Source organism: Alligator sinensis, unplaced genomic scaffold (genome assembly GCF_000455745.1).
Source record: "Alligator sinensis unplaced genomic scaffold, ASM45574v1 scaffold479_1, whole genome shotgun sequence".
Taxonomy (NCBI): Eukaryota; Metazoa; Chordata; order Crocodylia; family Alligatoridae; genus Alligator; species Alligator sinensis.
The window spans coordinates 186,798-207,637 of NW_005842324.1; the positions used below are offsets into that span (position 1 = coordinate 186,798).

The 20,840-nt window shown below is 38.6% G+C and overlaps 1 protein-coding gene across 1 annotated transcript in view; it reads left to right on the top strand.

The window, feature by feature from the left end:
• Positions 1-304: 304 nt before the first annotated feature.
• LOC102371053 (pituitary tumor-transforming gene 1 protein-interacting protein-like) overlaps positions 305-20,840 on the top strand; it is a 44,343-nt gene continuing 23,807 nt past the window's right edge. The window contains exons 1-5 of the mRNA XM_025210004.1: positions 305-325; positions 2,158-2,210; positions 9,864-9,972; positions 14,963-15,071; positions 19,095-19,160. Of these exons, the coding sequence (XP_025065789.1) occupies positions 9,894-9,972; positions 14,963-15,071; positions 19,095-19,160 (254 nt within the window). The 5' untranslated portion in view covers positions 305-325; positions 2,158-2,210; positions 9,864-9,893. The remainder of the gene's footprint in view (positions 326-2,157; positions 2,211-9,863; positions 9,973-14,962; positions 15,072-19,094; positions 19,161-20,840) is intronic.

Consider the following 20,840-nt stretch of genomic DNA (forward strand, 5'->3'; position numbering starts at 1 on the left):
GGGGGGGGGCCCGCGAATGTGTCCACCGGAGCGGGGTGGGGGTGTTCCTGGCCGAGGGGCGCCGCCTTGTGCCCGCGACTCGGCCCCTCCGCAGCCCGCACCTGCAGGGCTGGATTGGGGCCAGGCCACATCCCCAGTTCAGCGCTGAGCCATGCCCCCCACACCCGGGTTGTAGTCGTGCCATGACCCCGTTCCCGCCCCGCCCCTCCGGGCCCAGTCAGAGCTGGGCTTCCCCCGACCTCCCCACGCGGCCAGACCCTCCCTCCCCGCCGTGCACAATGGACCCAGCCCACACCTGGACTGAGCACCATCCATCTGGCCCCAGGTAGGAAAATGTTGGGCACTGTGGAACTAAACTCTTCGTAAAACTGCCGTCAACCCGATGCACCGCAAAACTAGGAAGAGTGTTTTGCGTTTGAAAGCTTGTCTAACTATCCCAGCTATGCTGTTGGTCCAATAAAGGATATCCTTGCCTCTCCCATTAAAAAATGCATCTTAACCATAAAGCTCCTCGCTGCTTTTCTACATGCACAGGTTTTACTGTTTTAGCTCTGCTTGGGGCAAGGCAGCTCTTTCACTTCGTAGCTGTGCTAGCTCAGCACAAAAAGGAGTGGGGTTGGGAACCAGGGCTCCTTGGCACTGAAAATACAAAGCACGTTCCTTCCTCTTCCCCCTATATCTCACCCGAAGACAAGACCTTAATCTTGTGAAGTATTGGAGGAATGCTGTCAATTCAAGCTGTATATATCAATAGTATTTAAAAAATAATTTCTAGGAAGTCCAGTGACATTTGAATTTCCTTACAAATATTTATTTCTACTTGCATTGATTGGTTGAAAGACCAGTGCAAACGGGGAGTGCTGTTTCAACATTCACAAGTAGTAAAAATGAACCTGAGCCAGGTGGTATAAACTTAAAGTGAGCAAACTAAAATGATGCAGAAAAGGAGTAGGTATTACTGTTTTGCAGGTTGTTCAGTCATAATAATAATGTTACAACTTAATGCTGTAACAACATTAAGTAAATATTTTTTTAGTCAGCTGTGACCCAAGTTAAAAGAGAATTCTAGTTTTTTTCCTATCATTGTAAATAATAGGTTGCTTGGTAGCTGTTGAAAACTGCTGCTTTGTAAGAAATGGTGGGTAACATGCACAGTTTGGTTATGTGCTTTCATGCGTGACATGAGTTTTGTCTGGGTGCTCTTTATCATTATAAATCTAAGGTAGTATTGATTGATTATGTTACTTAGGCCCCAGTCCTTAGTTTATTGCTGTATCTTATGGAACAGGAAGGCTGATGGGGAAATCACCCAAGTTTCTTGCACCATTTTTGTTTTGCTTATCTTTACATAGTTGTATCTAGTGTTTTTTTGATTGCTTCATTTTACTGTGAATGACTGTTGGTTATGGAAAAAGTTATCTATTTAAAATAAATTATTACAAATCTATGATCGGCTACTGAATTAATCAGCTTTTTGAACTTCATGGTGATGAATTTTTGTAAGTGTAATTTTAGGCTTTTAAAATCTTCCTTTAACAATTGCTGTTGTGTTTTTTGCTGACCAGTTTGGTCTCCCATCTTCAGAAAATGTTGTTTTGGTCCTTTTATCCCATTCCCCATTTGATTGAGTCCCATTAATAGGTTTTGTGTTTCTAAACTTCTTAAAAAAGAATACTTAAGACTTCTTATGGAAAGAGGCAAATTTATAAACAAAAATCATGGTTAAGTTTTGCTAGGGTTCTGCTTCCAAAGCTGCAGAACTCAGAATTTAATCTAAATGGAAGTAAAGCTTTAGAATTGCTAAGAGATATAGACAGTCTCAATATCCAATGAATAATTCTTCCATATTGGTTTGGAGAAAGTAATTCTTTCAAAGAGCTTTCTTTTCAAATTAAAGCTAAGCATGCACTTAACTCCCCCCCTCCCCCCCAACAGTGTGGAGATAGATGAGTGTTTAGTATTTTTTTTAGCTTTTATTTCAGTAAAATTGTAACAAATGTTGATTTAAAATACATTCTGTGTGTATGTGTATATACATACCACAAGTGAGGTGGTATATACAGTAATTGAAATGTTTTCAAGGTATACTGATAAGTTACAGTATTTGACACTTGTAAAAATTGCAATATCATACTAATATATTTTCTTTTTTTGTAGCATGCTCTGATTTCTCCAACAAATCCTGTGAAGAATGTCTAAGAAATGTTTCGGTAAGTTTTAGCATCCTTTTTGGAGAGAGACTCTGGTGGTGATTACATGTAGCAAGATAGTATTGAAATGTCATATTTACAATAAAATAGTGACTACGCAGGATGGGCTAAAAGAGAGTGGAAAGGAATGTGTGAAACAATGCAAATCTTTAGAAAGGGCTCTGTGTTTATGCAGCTAATGGAAATTAGGAATTGTATATTGGACGAGTGGTGCTGAAGCCATGATGGTTCAGAAACATGAAAGAAGTATGTTTTCAAATGGTAGCTATTCAAAGATACCATTCCTAACAACTGACATGGGAGATTTGGTTTAAATCAAATTGATTTAAACCATGATTTAAATCATTAGTCAGGAAGCCTTGATTTATTCATTCATTGTTTTCTGCAAAAAATGAATTCTTGTTGTTTGATATAGCCTAAATACATATTATTCACAACTTAGATAGATGTAGGTTTAATTTCTAGAAGGTACATCCTGTATATTTTAAAGCAATGATTTATTTTGATATTTTTTCAGATTAATTTTGCAGCTACATCAGAGAACTGAAATATGACATTTAAATTGTTTTATTTAACTAAAACAAGCTTATGTATTTTGGATATTTTTCTTCAACAACAAACAGGTATAATTATTTTTTACAAAACAAGCAATATATATTTTTGAATTTTTAACTATTTTAGTTATGTGAAATGTGTTTTTAACAAAAATCAAATAGATTATTTTAGCCAGGTCAACATGAGAAACTTAAAATACTGGGTTAACTCAGGCTTCACCTTCCTTTTCCTATTTAGAATCATAGAAAGTTAGGGTTGGAAGGGACCTCAAAGGTTATCTAGTCCAACCCCCAGCTCACAGCAGGGCCATCCCCAAATAGATTATCCCAGCCAAAGCTTTGTCTATCCAGGTTTTGAAACCCCCCCAAGGCTGGAGCTTCTACCACTGTTTCAGTGTTTTACTACCCTCCTAGTGAGAAAATTCTTCCTAATATCTAACTTAAACTTCCCTTGCTGCAACTTGAGACCGTTGCTCCTTGTTCTGCCATCTCCTCTTCTCAAGACTAAATAAGATCAGTTCTGTCAGTCTTTCTTCAGAAGTTGTGTCCCAGCTCCCTCACCGTTTTTGTTGCTCTCCGTTATGTTCTCTCCAATTTGTCCACATCCTTTTTGTAGTGGGGGGGCCCAAAACTGAACGCAGTACTCCAGATGTGGCCTTATCAGCACTGAATACAGAAGATTAATCACTTCCCGTGACCTGCTGACAGCACACCTACCAATGGAGCCCAGTATGCCATTAACCTTCTTGGCAACAAGGGCATACTGCTGCCTCTTATTCAGTTTATGGTTCACTGTAACCCCCAGGTCCTTTCTGCAGAGTTGCTGCCCAGCCAGTCAGCCCCAGCCTGTAGTGGGGATGGGATTGTTCCATCCTAGGTGCAGGACTTTGCACTTGTCCTTGTTAAACCTCTTTAGATTCCTTTTGGATCAACCCTCCAATTTGTCTAGGTCACTCTGAATCCTAGTCCTATTCCCTAGCATATCTACTAGTCCCCCCACTTGGTGTCATCTGCAGACTTGCTGAGGGTGTACTCTATGCCATCTTCCAGGTCATTGATGAAGACATTGAACAAAACCAGCCCCAGAACTGACCCTTGGGGCACTCCACATGTGATACTGCCAGCTAGACATTGAGCCACTGCCAAGTAGACATTGAGCCATTGATTACTACTCTCTGAGCCTGATGTTCCAGCCAGTTTTCTGTCCACCTTCCAGTCCATTCATCCAGCCCATTTAATTCATATACTAAAACCGAAAGGGCAAGCATTCCTGTTTTTCTCAGTTCCCAACCAATTTCTCAATTTAGAATGAATTAATCCAAAGGAAGAAAATACTTTTTCTATACCTTCAGAAGGGGCTACTGCTGTTTAAAAGCTGGATTATCACTTCAGTAGTCTCTGATGGATTCAGGTGCTTAAGTAACTTCCTCCAGTTTACTGGTGTGACTTTCTTTAAAACCTCATCAGCAAACATATACAGTAAACTGTCTGGTAACTGGCACCTTACAAGCTGGCATGCTCTGTTAACCGGCATGCTGGCTTGTAAGGAAAAGTGAAACCGGAAGTGCTCACCGTGGCAATTCCAGTTTCTCCGAGCCCCCACGGCCCAGGGCAAAGCAGCCTGCTCTGCTGAGCCCCCATGGCCCAGGGGCATAATGGGCTGTGTGGGGCCTGCCTCCCTGTCCCATGGGGCCTGCAGGAGGGGCAGCAATGCGGTGGGAGGGGCGGTGGGATGCCCCAGACACAGTGGGAGAAGCAGCAGCTGGGGCCACTCAGCCAGCATATTTTGTTATCTGGCATCCCCCATTCCCAGAGCTTTTACTGTATTTCTTGAATGGTTTACCCTTAGCCCTGGAATTTATTGTAGTTGGTATTATGGAGGGATGATTGCTGGATGCCCATGTCATAGTCAACTCCTCTTCTTCAGCAGTTAAGTATTGATCCTGGTATCATGTATTGAGACTATTGGAAAGAAAATGAGCTGGAGGTAGTGCTTGATCCATTCATTTTTAAAATACCTATAATTTAACTCTGTCACTGTGTATTTCTCTTTTCAAGGTCTCACTTGGTTCCTTCCAAATTTCAACAGCATCAGCAATACAAGCAATTTCCTTGCATTTTGTTTAAGGCTACAGAAATAGGTTGCAGGATAGCAGCATACATTCTACATTTCTCTTTAGCCCAGTGTTGAGAACTTTGGCTGACAGCTTCATCTATTTTGTCACAGTTTTGCTCACAAATTGCTTTCAGATTAGGCCAGTTCTCAATACATTGCTCAAAACAGTCCACTTCTGAATTCCACCGCACATCTTGTGGGATTGTTAGTTTGGTTGCTCCTGCTCTCCTCAGAGCAACTGCTGCAAAGTGGTTGTTACGGAAGTATTTTGCAATTTCAACAACATTGGCCTTTATTTCCGGAGCACTGAAGTCTTTGGCTAAGAGGTGCAACAAAGGTTGGGGCTGTCTTGTCTTCTAGATTTCTTCTCTTTGATACATTTGCAGCATTGTCTGTGACAGCTGTGTACTAGACATCTGAATTGTTTTCAGTTTGTTATAGCTTTTACTGCTGCTGCTTGTAAGTATTCCATTGTGTGTGCATTTCCTGATGTATCAATTGTTTCTGTAAGGTAGACAGTCCCTTCTTTTGTTGTCAAACAAGCACATATTACTGGATCGTTGTGGACATTGCTCCACCTATCAAGACTCAGGTTAACAATTTCTTCCTCTAGACTTTTTGCGCACTCTTCAATTTCTTTCTCATACACTTTATCTAGCAGTATTGCCTCATACTATATCATTAGAAGTTATAATCCCTATTCCGTGATATCTTTGATCTTTAACATATCTTAAATTTAAAACTATATGGGTTTATTTTTTTAAAGCATCTTAAAAATTAAAAAATATGATTAAATAAAAAACCTGTTTTGTTTTTTTAAAAGGTGATTAAATAAATATGATTTACATTTTTTTAAAAATAATTGATTTTTATTCACCCTGAAAACCGAGTGCCAGGATAGATCAGTCATTTTTGGTCTCTTTTTAATAAAACTAATAATCCTCTGTTTTTTTCCTGTACCACTATAGAAGTTTGTCTAGTGCTCAAAATGACAAATTTTAAAGCAAGATGAAATATGCTGGTTTTTGCTGTGTTAGTAGTCGCTCACTGTGTGTTACTACATTCTGCTACCTACCTAAGTGAGCACAACAATAAATAAAGGTGCTCATCATCTTTAAAACATGAGAAAGTAGATATGAGTTGCCAAAGATGAGCTAGTGAATGCTGATGAATTCATTATCACTGACTTGCCTCTACAGGCAGCTTTCATAGTGTAGCTGTAGCTTGTAAGCACTAACAAACTGGCATGTTGATAGGTGTATTTCTGATGATACTTGCACACAACTTTCATCAACACCAATGAGTTATGCACTCACACTGAGAAGGGAATAAATCCTTGGGGGAAGGGTGCTGAAGACACCAGGAAAAATATAGGCAAGCTACGTTCAGAATATGTCAAACCATTGACAACACACAGATTTGCTTTGATGATGGAATGATGGATGATTCAGTGAGATGCAGCAATGTCATCTTGCTGACCTTGAAGAGACAAGTATAGATTTGATTTAGCTAATTTGCATGTACGTGGACATAAAATACAAAGATAGGTTACTACTAGAATTTATATGCACAATATAAAAGCATAAGATCATTAAAAATAACTTCTTTTTCACTGTTGAGGTAGAAGAATACCCATGTCATACTGTCTGTAAAATTGTTGGCTGTAGATGACGTGAAATAGAGGCTTCCATTCTCCCTATTCATAAGCGTAGTGGTTGATGGTGACTGGAACAAGAAGTTCTAAAACAATAGATAACAAAAAGAAAGCTACTATTTGACATTCTATATTTAGGTCTGTCAATTGGGTATTTGTTCAGAGAAATTGGTTTTGTAAATTCTCACTCTTAACTATTCCCATCATGATTTATTTTGTTCAGAATTTAGTCTTTGAAGCTTATTACTAAAATCAATTTTGGGTGGAGGGAGGGAAGCAAATTGGCTCTAATTAATTGTCGGGTGATTTTTTTTTTTTAATAGTGATTATAATTATCTGTGTGACAGAGATAGTAGCTTTATGTATGCTGTAACTTTAATTACAAGTAAAGTAGCATTTTGCAGTCAGGAAGCTTAGATTTATTATCATCTATAATAATTATGAGTGTTTATTATCCAAATAGGACCACAATTTCTCATTAATTTCGGTGGGAACCCACAGGGTCTGGTACTAGATCACAGTTTAAATTTGGGTCTTAAAATTCAATGAGGGCCATAGTATGTGATTGCTACCTAAACAAAGCAAAATATTTTCAACTTTTGGTTGCAGTCTGTTGTGAATTTGAGGCCCTATATTAACAGTTTGGTTAGCTTATTATCTAATTAAGAGGAACACAATAAAGCAGTTCCTGGTTTGTCATCAAAAATGAATTACTGGAAGATGTTTTCTTTCCTTTTAACCCATGGACTGATCAGATGCCAGATCTGCTTCTTCCTGTGTGGCTGTATGCATTTGTAGTTACATGAGCAAACTTGAGGAAAGTGGTGTAGTTGACCTTTCTGTGCTGTTACTTAGTCACCAGTAGTTTAGCAGTAGCTCTCGTTATCAGGCAAGCTTATACTAGCCTGACTGTTCCCTATATTAGACAGTTCTGTCTGCATAAGTAGTGATGCTTATTTTGTTGACTGATTTCTCTAACATCTTCAGTTAAAATTGATTCTGTAAGGATATTTATTTGGAAGAAAATTAGGTTATTCTGCCTGCTTAGTTGGTAAAATACCTGTTATTAAAAAAAGGTTCTTTGAAGCAGTCACACACAGATTACGAACTGCTAAAATCAGTATATTGTCTTTTTCTCTTTCAACACCGCTGAGAAAATCATTATCTAGTTAATGCAGATATTCTACATGAGGCTTTCTGCTGTGAAGGGAACCAAATAATATATTGTTTAAAACTAGATAGTTGCTTCTAAAAGCTATTTTCATGGTGCTTCAGTTGCATCATTAGTTTAAGCGTGAAATTTCTTCCTAGCCTATGTCTTTTAAAATGTATCTAGAAATGCCTGCTATTAAAATGTCTAGGTTTATTTCTGCACTAGTTCAGTTGAGTAGTAAAGGGATTCTGAATTAAAATTAGTGTTATTTTCCTAAATAAAAGCTAAGATGAATTGGAATGAAGGAGAGGGTATGTTAATACCTTAACAGAGTTGTAATTATAGCAAACCCTGGAAATTCAGACTTCTGATTAAATTTAAAATGAGAGTCAAATGTTTAAAGCATGGGTGGCCCCAAGCATCGCTGCAGCCTTTGTGTATGGCTTGGGACAGACCAGAGAAGGGACATGTAGCACAGTGGCAGGTAGGGCAGGAAGTAGGAAACAGAGCAGCAGATTAGGCAGGAATCACAGAGCAGGGATCAGCAGATTGGGAAGGGGACTGCAGTGGCACTCACGGAGGGTGCACAGCTACTTTGCACACCTGCCAAAAAGGTTGGCTTCCAGTGCTTTAAGGAGTGCTTTAGTGTTGCCCTAACTGCAAATGTAGTTAGGGCAACAAAGTAACTGCTTTGTCCAGGTAGCATGTAACCCAGATGAAACAGTTTAAAAAAAATGATGTTATTTTTTTCTCTTTGTTTATGGTATTACATGACTAAATTAAAACAATTTGTAACTGTGCTTTTCCATTACTTAATAAGGTTCAATGATCTGTTTGTTTATGTTTGTTTTGAATGTCATTGGTTTGTTGTTGGGATTATTAGACCATTCTCCTGCTATATTTACCCTTAAATTGTTAAACTTGTACTAAACCCTCAGTTGAATAGGATGGGGTTCTTATTTAGCAAGCATCTGTTTTGAAACTAGTAAAATTTTAAATACACAAACTAAGAAAAATCCAGATGACCTGTTGCCATATGAAAAGTATATTAATCTTATTTTCATTTCCTCTTGAGGTCCAAATTCACCAGATAATGCTCTAGCTACTTTACCATATCATGGAATAGCACAAAGCAGTCCACATCCTGGCTGTCTTCCTGACTTCTTTGTTCTCCTGGTTGTGCATATTTCATTTTCCATTCCTGCTTTCTACTACCCCCTTTCTGTTGTACACAGCCCGCTAGTATTCCCTATTTGTCCTTCCTATTTAATGCATCTAATGTAGTGGATAGTTGCTAAATGTTTTTGAAAAATAAACATCATTTTTGTTGTTACTCGTCCTGATGGTAAGTTCCCTTTCCAGCAGAGAAAGGTGAATGTTTCAAGACAGGTGTTTGTGATTCACTGCCCTTGTTCAGAGTGGCTGTGTTCTACCAGTAATTTCAATGACGTCCTCTTGTAGATTGACCATCATCTTGATTGTTTCCAGTGGTAAAAAAATGACAAAGTTGCCCTTAGGAAAGATAGTGCCCCCCATTTTGTCAGGAATCAATCATCTTAACAACTGGTTGGCTTGCTGTGTCTTTGGGATCAAATGGGAGGTTGTGACCATTTTTAAAGAATACATTTTTGTTAATGGTAGCCTGTAGCCTCATGTCTATAAAGAACAGTAAAAGAACAGATAATTGGGGAAATCTCTGTAGCTGATTTCTACATTATCTGAAGAAGTAACTTTAAATGGTTTTGAATAATAGTTAAAAAAAAAAAAACCAAAAAACCCACATACTAATACAATAATTATAATGTACATATAATATATGTAGTATAATATAAATATTTTTTATACATTATTCATAACATGTTATAAGGCTGCTGCACAGGATTTCAGTGAGTTTTAGCTGTATGTTTGGTTTGAAGGTTTTCAAGATTAAAATACGGTAATTTAAAGATTAAAATCATTTTGGGCAAAACCTCAATACAGGGTACTAAACTTTATCTAAAAAAACTACTTTTCACTGAAATTATTAAAATTGTGCTGTACTTGGAGTAAGTGCTGCAGTTCTATGAAGAAGAGAGCATATTATCTCCATAAAACTCAATGGTATTGGGGGTCTTCATTTACAATTAGCTATATGGTAAGTAGGTATAATATTTCTGTATTCTTTATTTTTGCCCAGTGCCTTTGGTGTTACACACACAACACTTGTATGGACTACCCTGTAAGGAGTATTCTTCCATCCTCTTCGCTGTGTCATCTCTCAGCTGCTCGGTGGGGAGTTTGCTGGTGTAGGTATAATTTCACTTTTATTAAGGATATGTGATAAATCATTCTTTAATATTAATATATTCTTATTACAGTCTGAAATCATATTGACTAACAAACAGCTTTATTGATTCAGATGTCTCATACAAAGAATATCATTTTAAATAGTCTGTATTAACAAATCCGATATATAAATACTTTATAAATACATAAACACAAAGGAGGCAGAAGAGCTGATTGAGTCTTGAAACGGGAAGATTTATAACCATAAAAACAATTAGAGCCTGGATCAGCCTTTCCATAAGAATAATGGGAGCAAAAGAAAACTTCCCTTTTAATGCAAAGCTTGATGAGCTTATGGAAGTGATGTAGTTTCTGTAATATGAAGGGACTGGATTTATTAATTTAGTAGATCTCTTCATGGCCTATGTTCACAACCTTTTTATACTTTAGGCTTCCCTCAGAAAATGCCAGCTCTTAGCTTTCGCTTGTTTTTTTTAACTGTGGAAAAATAGTAGAACATTTCTTCTGTTACAATGACTACAATATCAGAATGTTTTTGGTACTTTAGGTTCCCATTTGGAATCTATAGTATAGATGTATAGATTCCTATTTGGAATTTATAATATACCTTCTCTGGGTTTATCTTGCATATCATGTTAGATGTGCAAACACCTACACAACTGTCTGATGTTCACTGTTAGTTTCTTACACAAAATGGTGTACTGGAAAGACATGTTACTTCTTTCATATTTTTTTACTATGGAAGATGTTTGTAATTATTTTAGCTAGCATCTGCATTTTAAAATTAGCTGTAGCTTAAACACAAGAGGAAAACTTCATGGTGGCATACCTTTTTCAGCAAAAAAACAATTGCCAAAAGACGCATTTCCCTGGGAGTTTTTTACAAATTCCCCACTGCAGTGTGCCGTACGGATATATGATCTCATTGAGTTTGTCCCCTTCAGATACAGGAGGGAACTAATTGCCCCATGAGCAGGATACTGTTATTTCTCTCTGCCGCAAATTAAATGAAGCAGCACCACTTATTTTCAGCAGCACTGAACCAAAAATGAACATGAACACTGAAAATGCATTTCACTGGTTGCATGTTCAGCAGCATAATGGTGGAAAGATGGGGAACAAATTGGTTCCAGATAAAACTATCTGGAACCTCACATGCTGATAAATTATTGGCCAATGGTGAAGAAAAGGAGAAAGTGAAAGAAATATCAGTTTGAAATAGTTTGTATTTTTTCCATGAATAATAAGCAAATAAAATAGGTGGGAGAGACAGAAAACTGCAGGTATTATTCTGTTTTATTCTGTTGAGAAAAATTTCTGCGTAGTTGGTTTAACGCACAATTTGGCTCTTTGGTGCTTCACAGGAAGTTGCAAGATAGTGTGTGGTATGTTTTATGACACACTTTATTCAGTTTCTGAATTGTGCGAGAAAATATTTTGGAGCATCATAAGAATAAGGAATATAATATAGTTGCATAGTATTTCAACTCAGTATCTGACTTGGAAATAGAAAGGGAAGTGGAAATATTGAATGATGAAAGATTTTTCCAGTGCTGAAAAATCAGTAAGTTTACTATAGAAGTTTACTCAAAGATTTAAAATATAACTATCTGTTACAAGAATAAGCATGAATGAAAGCTATAATCTTTAGTCCCTTGGATGTATTCCCTAGGATATTTATGTATGTAGTCCAGGATGAAAAAAACTTTTAAAATTGAGCTAAATTGTAGAGCCCATAATGATAAATTAATGTTAATATGGATTACATGGGTATTGTAACTGTCCAAAGCCAAAAATTATAAAACAGGGTGGCTAGCCTGTGGCATGTATTCTACACAAGTGTCACGGGCAGCCTCTCTGTTGGGCATGTGGCAGATTGGGGAGGGGACAGGCAGCAGAGTATCAGATGGGAAAGGATGCAGAAAGATCAGGCGGTGAAAAGGGGTTAGGCCACTAGAGGAGGGTGAGAGACAGGAACTGGGGGACCAAGAGTCCCACAGGTGAGAAGGAGCTGGAGCCTGAGTTACCAGAATCCAGAGGCAGAATTGAAGACACAGGCCAAGTCAGAGTTCTGGGGTCAGGGACCAAGTCTCAAAAGCCAGAGTCCAGTGGCAGAACTAAGTAGTAGGGCTGGGTGAAACAGCACAGTTTCATTTTGAGTTCCGTTTCGACATTTCGAAGGGACAGTTTTTCATTTAGAGTTTTGTTTTGAAACCACTGTTCCATTTTGTTTTGTCAAGTGTTTTACTGTTTCAACACTGTTTTGGCGTTTCACCCATAGGCTATAATGGGGAAGCATGAAACTGCCTATAACTTCGTCATTTCTTGCCTGATTTGGATGAAACATTCAGGGATGGTAGCCACTGCTGAGGCCATGAAGCCTGCCTGCTAAGTTTCAAGGAGATAGGTGCAGGGGTTTCTGGGAAACTGTACCTCAGGCTGCTGACAAGCAAAACTCGTGACATGGGTGACAGGAAGCAGGCCAGTTAAAACAATGCTGCCTTTTATGCTGTTTCTCCATCCCTCTCCCAGAGCAGTGGGATTGAAAGGGACCTCAGGGAAGGATCACAGTTACTGGCCAGCTACATAGTCAATGAGAGCAGTCCTTCCCTCTGCTTCCCTTCTCTTCCCCCTCCTTCTCCTTACTTTCTGTTTTCCTGCAGGCAAGCCTAGCTTGAGCTTTGAAATGTGAAACTTTTCAAAACTTTTAAAATGTGTCAACTGCCCTTGCTTTGTTATGAAGCTGTTTCGAAGCCCTTGGTTTTGTTTTGATTTTACTGTCTTGAGCTCAAAACAGCGTCGAAATGAAACAGCTGGTGAAATTTCATGCAGCCCTAGTAAGTAGGGTCAGAAGCCAGAAAACCAGAGAGCATGAGATCCCTGGAGGTTTACCAATGTGGACTTTTAGACAGAACGATAGCTGGCCTGCAGTTTTCTGCAACAGGTGGACTGACATGTGGAGATTGCTATCCTCAGCAGCTGAACCAGAGGCCGTAACAGTGACCCTCTGGTTCATCACCTGGGGTGGGGCAGCCAGTTAGAGCCTCAGACTCGTTTGGCCAATTAAACAATTAGTCCTGCCTGGGCTGTCTGTTAGGGCCCTTGACACTCGGGGAGCGTGCAGGACAAATTTGTAGCAATCCTGTCCAAAAGGTTGCTTCCCCCTTCCCCTCCACTTGTGTTATAAAACAAGAAATGAAGAGTTAAGGTTACACTTATAAGAAATTTAAAATATACTGAGGTACAGAATTTTACAGTTAAGTAATTCAGGCAACCTCACTTACACTCTCCATAGTCACTGTGCAGTATTGTCACTAATTAAGGCATTTTAGTTGTTTTATTGTTGTGCGAAACTGATTTTTGTAGACACACATTAGATCTGACTTGTATCCAAGTTTTTTTCTCCTTGTATAGTGTTACCGCAGGGCAAAGTTCAGGTGGTTTGGCTACATTAATGGCCATAACATTACTGTAGTATTACTTGTGTAGTAAAACTACAGAAAATCAAAAGAAAATTAAAGACAATGCTATCATGGGATCTTCATAATGATTCATAGATACAAATATTAATCTTGACTTTACAATTTTTTTAAATAAAGTGATTTAGGTGTTTGACCAAACTACCCTGCCTTGAGCAGGGGACTGGACTAGATGATCTTGTGACCTGTCAAGGAAAGTAGTGGATTCTCCATCTATTGATATCTTTAAGTCAAGACTAGATGCCTTAGGCTAAAATATGCCTTTAACAAACACAAGTTACTGAGGTCAAACTGGAACCTCAGTGCATGGAAGACTATCTCTGTAGCATCCCCCAGACTATATTCTTCAAATCTCACCTTGTTGTTTTCTTTCTGTGATGCCTACAAATAGCTCAGCCATGGTTTGGCAGCTAGCGAGCTGTGATCACTATGCTGACTGGTGGTGTTTTATTGTGTCCTTGTTCTACCCTGTCTGGTATAACCGTCAGTCATGCCTGCAGTGCAGCGTTTGCTTTGGCATCTTGCTGTCTGTTATATATTGACTGAGGGTTCTTGTCCTTCATGGAAGTGTTTCCACATGGGCAAAGTAAGTTGGTCATGGCCACATGCTTTATCACCACAGGTCTGCAGCTCTTAGCCAAACTTCATGGTATATACTAGATATAGGAGAGGGAGAGGAGCACTTTTCTTATTCTGGTGTATCGCTAATAGTAGTAGAGTTCTTATTTGAAACTGTATAAAATACTGATCTTTTAACTAAAGTCTACTAATGCTGGAGAGAATGTGGTGCTCAGAAACAAAAGGTGAGATTTGAAAATCACTAAAATGTTTAGTCAGGGAAGAAAAAAGTTGTTATCGAGAAGCTGGAGAAATAATACTATCTTCTCACACATAACCTGTACCTTTTCCCACAAGCCAGCTGGGAAAAATTGGGGTTTGTTTTATATAGGAGAAAAAAGGGCTCTCCACATGTCCAGAAATTTGGCAGAGGGAGCAGATTGTTGGCAGCTTTAATTGCTGCACACTGGCTATGGGAGGTATGGCAATTAAGGCTGCCACCACTCTCTCCCTCTATTCCACCTGCTTCACCACATTTCTAAATCTGTGGGGAGCTTCCTGTCCCCAACTTCATGTTGAATTGGGATGGCATACAGCATTGGTCCACAACCAGACCTGACACTCCAGATCTACACCAACACATGGCTCTAGAGCCAGTGTGCGGTCCTGGACTTGGCATGCAGCCCCAGAGCCAATGCGTAGGGTCAGACCCAACACACAGCACTGGTGTGCCAGATCGGGCTCCACTGCTCCATGTGGCCCCCAGCCCCAGAGACCCCAGATCTCTAGCACTTACCCATACTTCATGGTAAGATTTTTTTTTAATTATTATTCCTTCTTGAGAGCTTTCAAAAATAGGTTGTGTGTTATTTTGGGGGAAGGAGGGTGTTATATGCAAGAAAACATGGTGAATGTTAAAGTCTTCTAAATTGTTTAAATGTTCACTTTACAGTAAACTTTGAGGCCCTTATCATCGCCATAGCCGTAATAGCAGGACTCATCCTAGTGTCCATAATTGCTTGCTGCTGTTACTGCTGCTACTGCAGAAAGTCTACTCGGGGGTAAGTAGTTTTTTTTCCCCCTCCCCCATTAACTTTGGTTATTGTGATAATTCATATTCCCTAATAGTCTGAGTACAACTCAGTCTGGAAGATTAAAAAAAAAAAAAGGAAAAAAGAGAGAGAGAAAATAGTCTTCTGTATCCTTCCGATAATAACATAACATGGAAAAGGTTATTAGTTATATTAATACATTATATTAATTTGGTTGTTACCCAGATTTTTTTTCCAAAAACTTAAGTGAAATTTAAATATTTTTAAAACTTTAATATTTATTTCATCAAACAATGTCATATCTATTAGATAAATTCCAGACTAATATTCTTTTGTTTAGCTGTGCATTAACATTTTGATTTAGTATTATTCATTTGCAATTGGGGAAACAAATTTATGGTATAGCTGCTTTAGTATCTGAAGATTGATAGCATTGCAACATCCTTCACTTATTTTAAATGACTGTCATCTGAAGTTTAAAATGTAAGTTAATTGAAAAAAATCAACCAACACAAAAACAGGCTACCAACACAGGAGAATGCTTGGTTTTGCAGGAAACCATCTGGTGGTTCTTAACTGGGTTATGCAAGATCCTTTTGTGGGTGCAGCACAGGCACCACCATTGTGGTGGCAAGGAGAAACTGCCCCAGGCACCTCAGATTCGTCTAAAGGAGGCAGGAGCACCCAATCCTGCCATCGCCCCATGTTCCTCCTGGAAACAGAGGCATGTGAAGCTGGTGGACCTGGGATCAGGACCTTAAAAGGGTTCAATGAGGCCAGGTGATTCTACTGGCTTTAGGCTTATTTGTTTCTGCACAAGGTGTGCAAGGCAGTTGTACCTGGCTGTGGTGTTGATGGCAAGACCCTGGTTGAGAACCACATGTGTAAGCTGAAGCAGCACAAAAGTGATTCTCAGCAGGGGTAACCCAAATCTAAAAATGTTGAGAACCACTGACTTACACCATTCCCAATACTAGAATGAGCTCTGTATATTATACAACAAAAGTCTGTGCCCTGGAAATCATTCTTTAATATAGGTACACATCCAGCTGAAGTATCTTGAAACTTAAACTAGTATGAATTACAGTACACTTCTATGAAATGCAAGCTTGGATTAATAATTAAAGGTTTGGCAGAACTTAAAACATTTAAGCTTTAAATCCAAAGTACAATTTTACAAGTACATTTTGATATTTAAATGTGTAAAGTGGATTAGCTGGTATGATGTACTTGTAACAGTTCTAGGATCACATTTAAGACCATCTTACTTAAAATAGAGTGTTAAGTATTTAGTTACAAGTAGTATGACAGTGGAAGTAGAATTGCTCGCATTGATGCATTAAGTATTTTTCTTAGAAAGTACAGTATTCAATATCTATTTCTTCAGATAATACTTGATTCTTTTTTTTAAAGGTGCCAGTGAAATGTCTTTGAATAAGAAATAAATATTTAGAGTCTAGAGGTAATGGAACAAGTAACCTGCCAATGTCAGCTCTTGCCACAGCAAAAATGGGTCAGCATGAAAAACAAAATCATATCATTGGGCGGCATTGTTCATAGCATTTAATACTCAGACATCTGATTCTGCTCCAAAGTCTCGTAGCAGGCAGGCGGTAGAATCTCTTAAGAAATCACCTATTCAAGGAGGTGGTATTTTCTTTTCTTCAAGGCTATTTCTTGGCTAGTCTAGCTGTAAAACAATACCTTTAGGAAAAAGTTTGTGAGAACGCCTAACCAACTTGGTCTCAAGCAGATGTCCCTAAGATTCAGTAAGGAAGCGGTATCTAAATTGTTTTAATCCTATTTATATGTCCTTGCTTTTTTTTTTTTTTTTTTTTTAAACCCAGTTTATATTCACAGTGGGGAAACCCAGAAAGCATTGTTTATTGGGACTTCACAACTGTTCTGAATCTTTGAAACTGAGGGTAAAAGAGCAGTCAATCTCAGTTAGGTCTGTTCCTATCCCTAGAGCTATCAAGAGAAATAAGGGACCTACTTTCTACACGTGCAGCAGATTCCATGGTTTTGTACACCAAATAATTCATGTGCATTGCTTTGGTTTCAACTGTTTTGAGCTGTTACTGAATTTGTGCTGTTGCATAATTTTCTTGGTGCTAGTTCCCAAGCTAGTGAAATATGGTCTGTTTCTACTTCCAGGAAGTAGATCTGAATTATGTAGTTTTTTTTGTGTTTGCAGAGCACACCTGCATGTTCTGCCTGGTGGAAACTGAATTACCACACTGAAACTGTCGGTGTAGGGCTTTAGCATTTTAGGTCTATACTGCCAGGCACTGAGGCTTTAAACTTTTTGGAGAAAGAAGGCTTTATGTGCCCTGCATCTGTGTCCCTTGGCTCCAGAGGACCCTACCTTAGAGCATGAAAATCTCTGGGGATTGCTTTTTCAGTATCTCAAGTGAGGTCTTATTTTGAGGAGGTGTCAGTGCTGCTCTGTACTGCCAATCCAAACCAAGGTGGGGAAAGAATATGACAAGCTTTCAATGCCATGGAATTTGACAGGCTTAAAAGATAGAGGAGCACCATCAGCTTGAATCCAGAAAGCAACTTAGGAACTCTAATCCCTATTCTACTGGTGTTCCTCAAGTTCTTTTCCTGGTGCAGATACCTAGAACTCCTAGGTTCTCCTACTTTTTCAGCTGATGGACCTGTCTGGCACTTGCTGCACTTGCAGTCTAGCTCTCTTCATGGTTTTCTTCAATTGTAAAGATTTGGTAAACGAATGCCACATGTCAAATGAACTTGGTCAGTCTGCTAAATTACTTCTAAAGTGCAATGTTTAATTCTAGATTAGTTGACTTATGAGGGGTTTGAAGTAGAAAACTTCCTTCAAGCCACTTCCTTCAAAGTAGTTTGAAGTAGAAAAAAAGGAATGCTTTTTAGTAATAACAGTAGAAGTGATAGTAGTCAATAATACTAGGTATGGTGGTCTTAGAGTGAGATTTAGAAGCTTTTTGGTTTTTATATATTTTGGAGTGAAATTGTCAAGTGAGACACTTATGTTGTTTCTGCCAGTATCTTTGATAAAACAGTTTTGCAAAACAGGTTTGAGGTTTTTGTTGTATGATAGATTTCACCTACCATAGCCGTTCCAAATACAGAATACTTAAATGGGAAAAAAAGAAAATTTTATTTCATGAAAGGGACTGAACTTGTATTGGATAAAACCAAACTGTCCCACTTGCCATTAAAGATTACTTTTTGCTTCTTTTTTTCTCTTCTGTTAATGTGACAGGCCCACACAAACAGTAGAGTGGAAAATTAGGCTCAAACTTACATTAACAAGTACATAATTCCCTGTAATCAAATTTAGTATTTGTGTGTGTTGTTTTTAGGAATAGTAGGTGTAAACATTTGTTGAACTTGTGATTTGCAAGTTGAATGCCCCTAAATGAACAGTTAAATTCAGACTGCCACATTTGGTGTCTGTGCATCTCACCTCCATTAACACATTGTGTGACATGGTATAATTACTCTGTCTTAGCCACTGGGTGTCACTGTTGCTTCACTTAAATGCTGCTGAATGTGCGCATATCTGGTACTATAAGTCTCCAAGTTTCAATTAGCAGATGTTTGATATGAATATTTACAAAGTTTATCACATCTCCAAATGGTACGTTCAGTTTTGTGAGATAAATAACACCTGGAGAAATATGGCGAAAGCACCCATTCACTAAATCTAGATCTCAAAAGAGTTGCAATTGATTATGTCAGAGGTGAAGAGGAGAAAAATAAGATCCTTTGGCATTTTCTTCAGGTATGAGGTCTGGAAAACATTTATTTGATAACAGTATAAATATTCAAGTCTTGCAAAAACAAAAATACTTTAGATTGACAAATTGGTAGCATTTTCCTTTCAGCCCCACAGGACAGACTGTAAGTCTAGCACAGCTGCAGTCTGTACATTAGAGCAGACTAAAGCCTTTTCTTGAAGCAAGTTTAAGAAATGGCCAACACACATATTTTCAAGCATTGAAAAAATTGTCTTCCCTTCTCTGACCTTCTTTTTTCTAATAGACTAAGTGAAGAGGAAGAAAGATTAGCCAGAGATCGAGAAGAGAGACGACTGCAATCTCTCCAACGGTAAGTTTTGAAAATGTAATGAGTAACCACACACTTCTTGCTAATATAATTATTATTCAAGTAGTAACCTTAGCTATAAGGAACTGCAGTGGTCTAATAAGACTATAAATAGTTATTTCTGCAATAGTATGATTCTGAAGATAGATTTCAAAGGCTGGATAGAAGCAGGATATATTTGTTTCCATTTGGCTAATTTGGTGCATCTACTCCCAATTGAAGGCACCATAAAATGGCAAACCAGTCATAAAAATGTTCTGCAAATTATTTAGAACATCTTTATGGCTGGCATCCATGTTATCTTAAATTGTGTGCATGTGTAGCACCCTTGCCACTTATGCTGCATATTTATCGTGGCATAAATATAACGCATGGAGGGGGTTTACTACAACCATTTCCTGATTTTTGTTTCAACTATGCAAACTTTATATAAATGCAGGGAGCTGAAATAGTTATTTAAAAAACAAGTTCCTTGTTTCCTTGTCTGAACTCTTTTTATTCCTGGCTCATCTAAGTCTAAATCTGCCCCTTCTCCCCCACAAATTGAAGAGCAGATGCATCAGTTTAATCACTGCTCAATTTAACCCACTGCCCTTGGGGAAGTGGGAGGTAGCTGAAGTGCTTCCCCTTCTAGGGAGTGTAAATGCTGTGCCCAGCAGCTCAGGTGAATCGGCAATCAGCTGATTGCCTGCCCAGGCAGCTCTGAGTAAACTTGACCTGGGACTGTCCAGGATTAGGGCCAGCAATTGGCTCATTGTTGGTTCCGGTCCCCAGAAGGCTCCGGGTCTGGAGTTGGACTTGGGGCTGTCCAGGCTGGGGCTGACCATCACCTGAATATTGTCCCTGCCTGTGGGGCTGCAGGCACCTGGCTGTTAATTTGCAAGTACAGGGGCTCCTCTGGGCTCCCCCTGCACTGGCAAGTAGTAATGGTATAATTGGGCTCTGATCTCTGATCCCAAAATTGCATAGTCTGCCATGAATGTGTGGCATGACAGGAGGTGCAGTTTTCGAATCAGGATCAGATTCCCATCACACCATTAAATTAACATGTGCACCAGGGTCCCTAACATGCTAATAACCTTGCCAAGGTAGTGTTTGTGTACATCTTTTTCTTGTTAAATTTATAGTTTAATTTCATAGCTCTTATACACAATCATAAAATATTGGTTGCTATGGGAACATGGACTTCTGAAGACCTGGCTTTATTTTTAACTGTACACTTAACATGTACTTTACATTCATGTTTGCTTTTGGAAAGTAAGTTTTGTGTGGCTTGATTAGTTTTTGAAAATCATGCCCTACTATTCAGAATAGGGAAGGGAATGAGTAGAATTTAGGCATTTTCCAAGTCGTCTTAGGATCAAAGAAATTGTGTTTTCAAGTTGGCTGGGTAATATATTTTTAAACCTGACTGTGCAACTAATATTGATAGTTTGAACCCTTTAAAATGTATTAGTTGTTCATAGTTTTCTGCTTGGTGCAGACTTGCTTAAAGATATTAGCCAAGATTGCTAATCGATCATCTCAGAATGAAGTTTCCCCCACTTGTGTCCAGAGAAGAGTGGGTGGTTAACTAAGAAAAACTCACGTGCGGTAATATTTCAACATTTGTCTGTGCTGGGTTCTGATAATTGAAAATTCTATTCTTATGTGTTTTTTAACAAGTAAATATAAAACACTCTT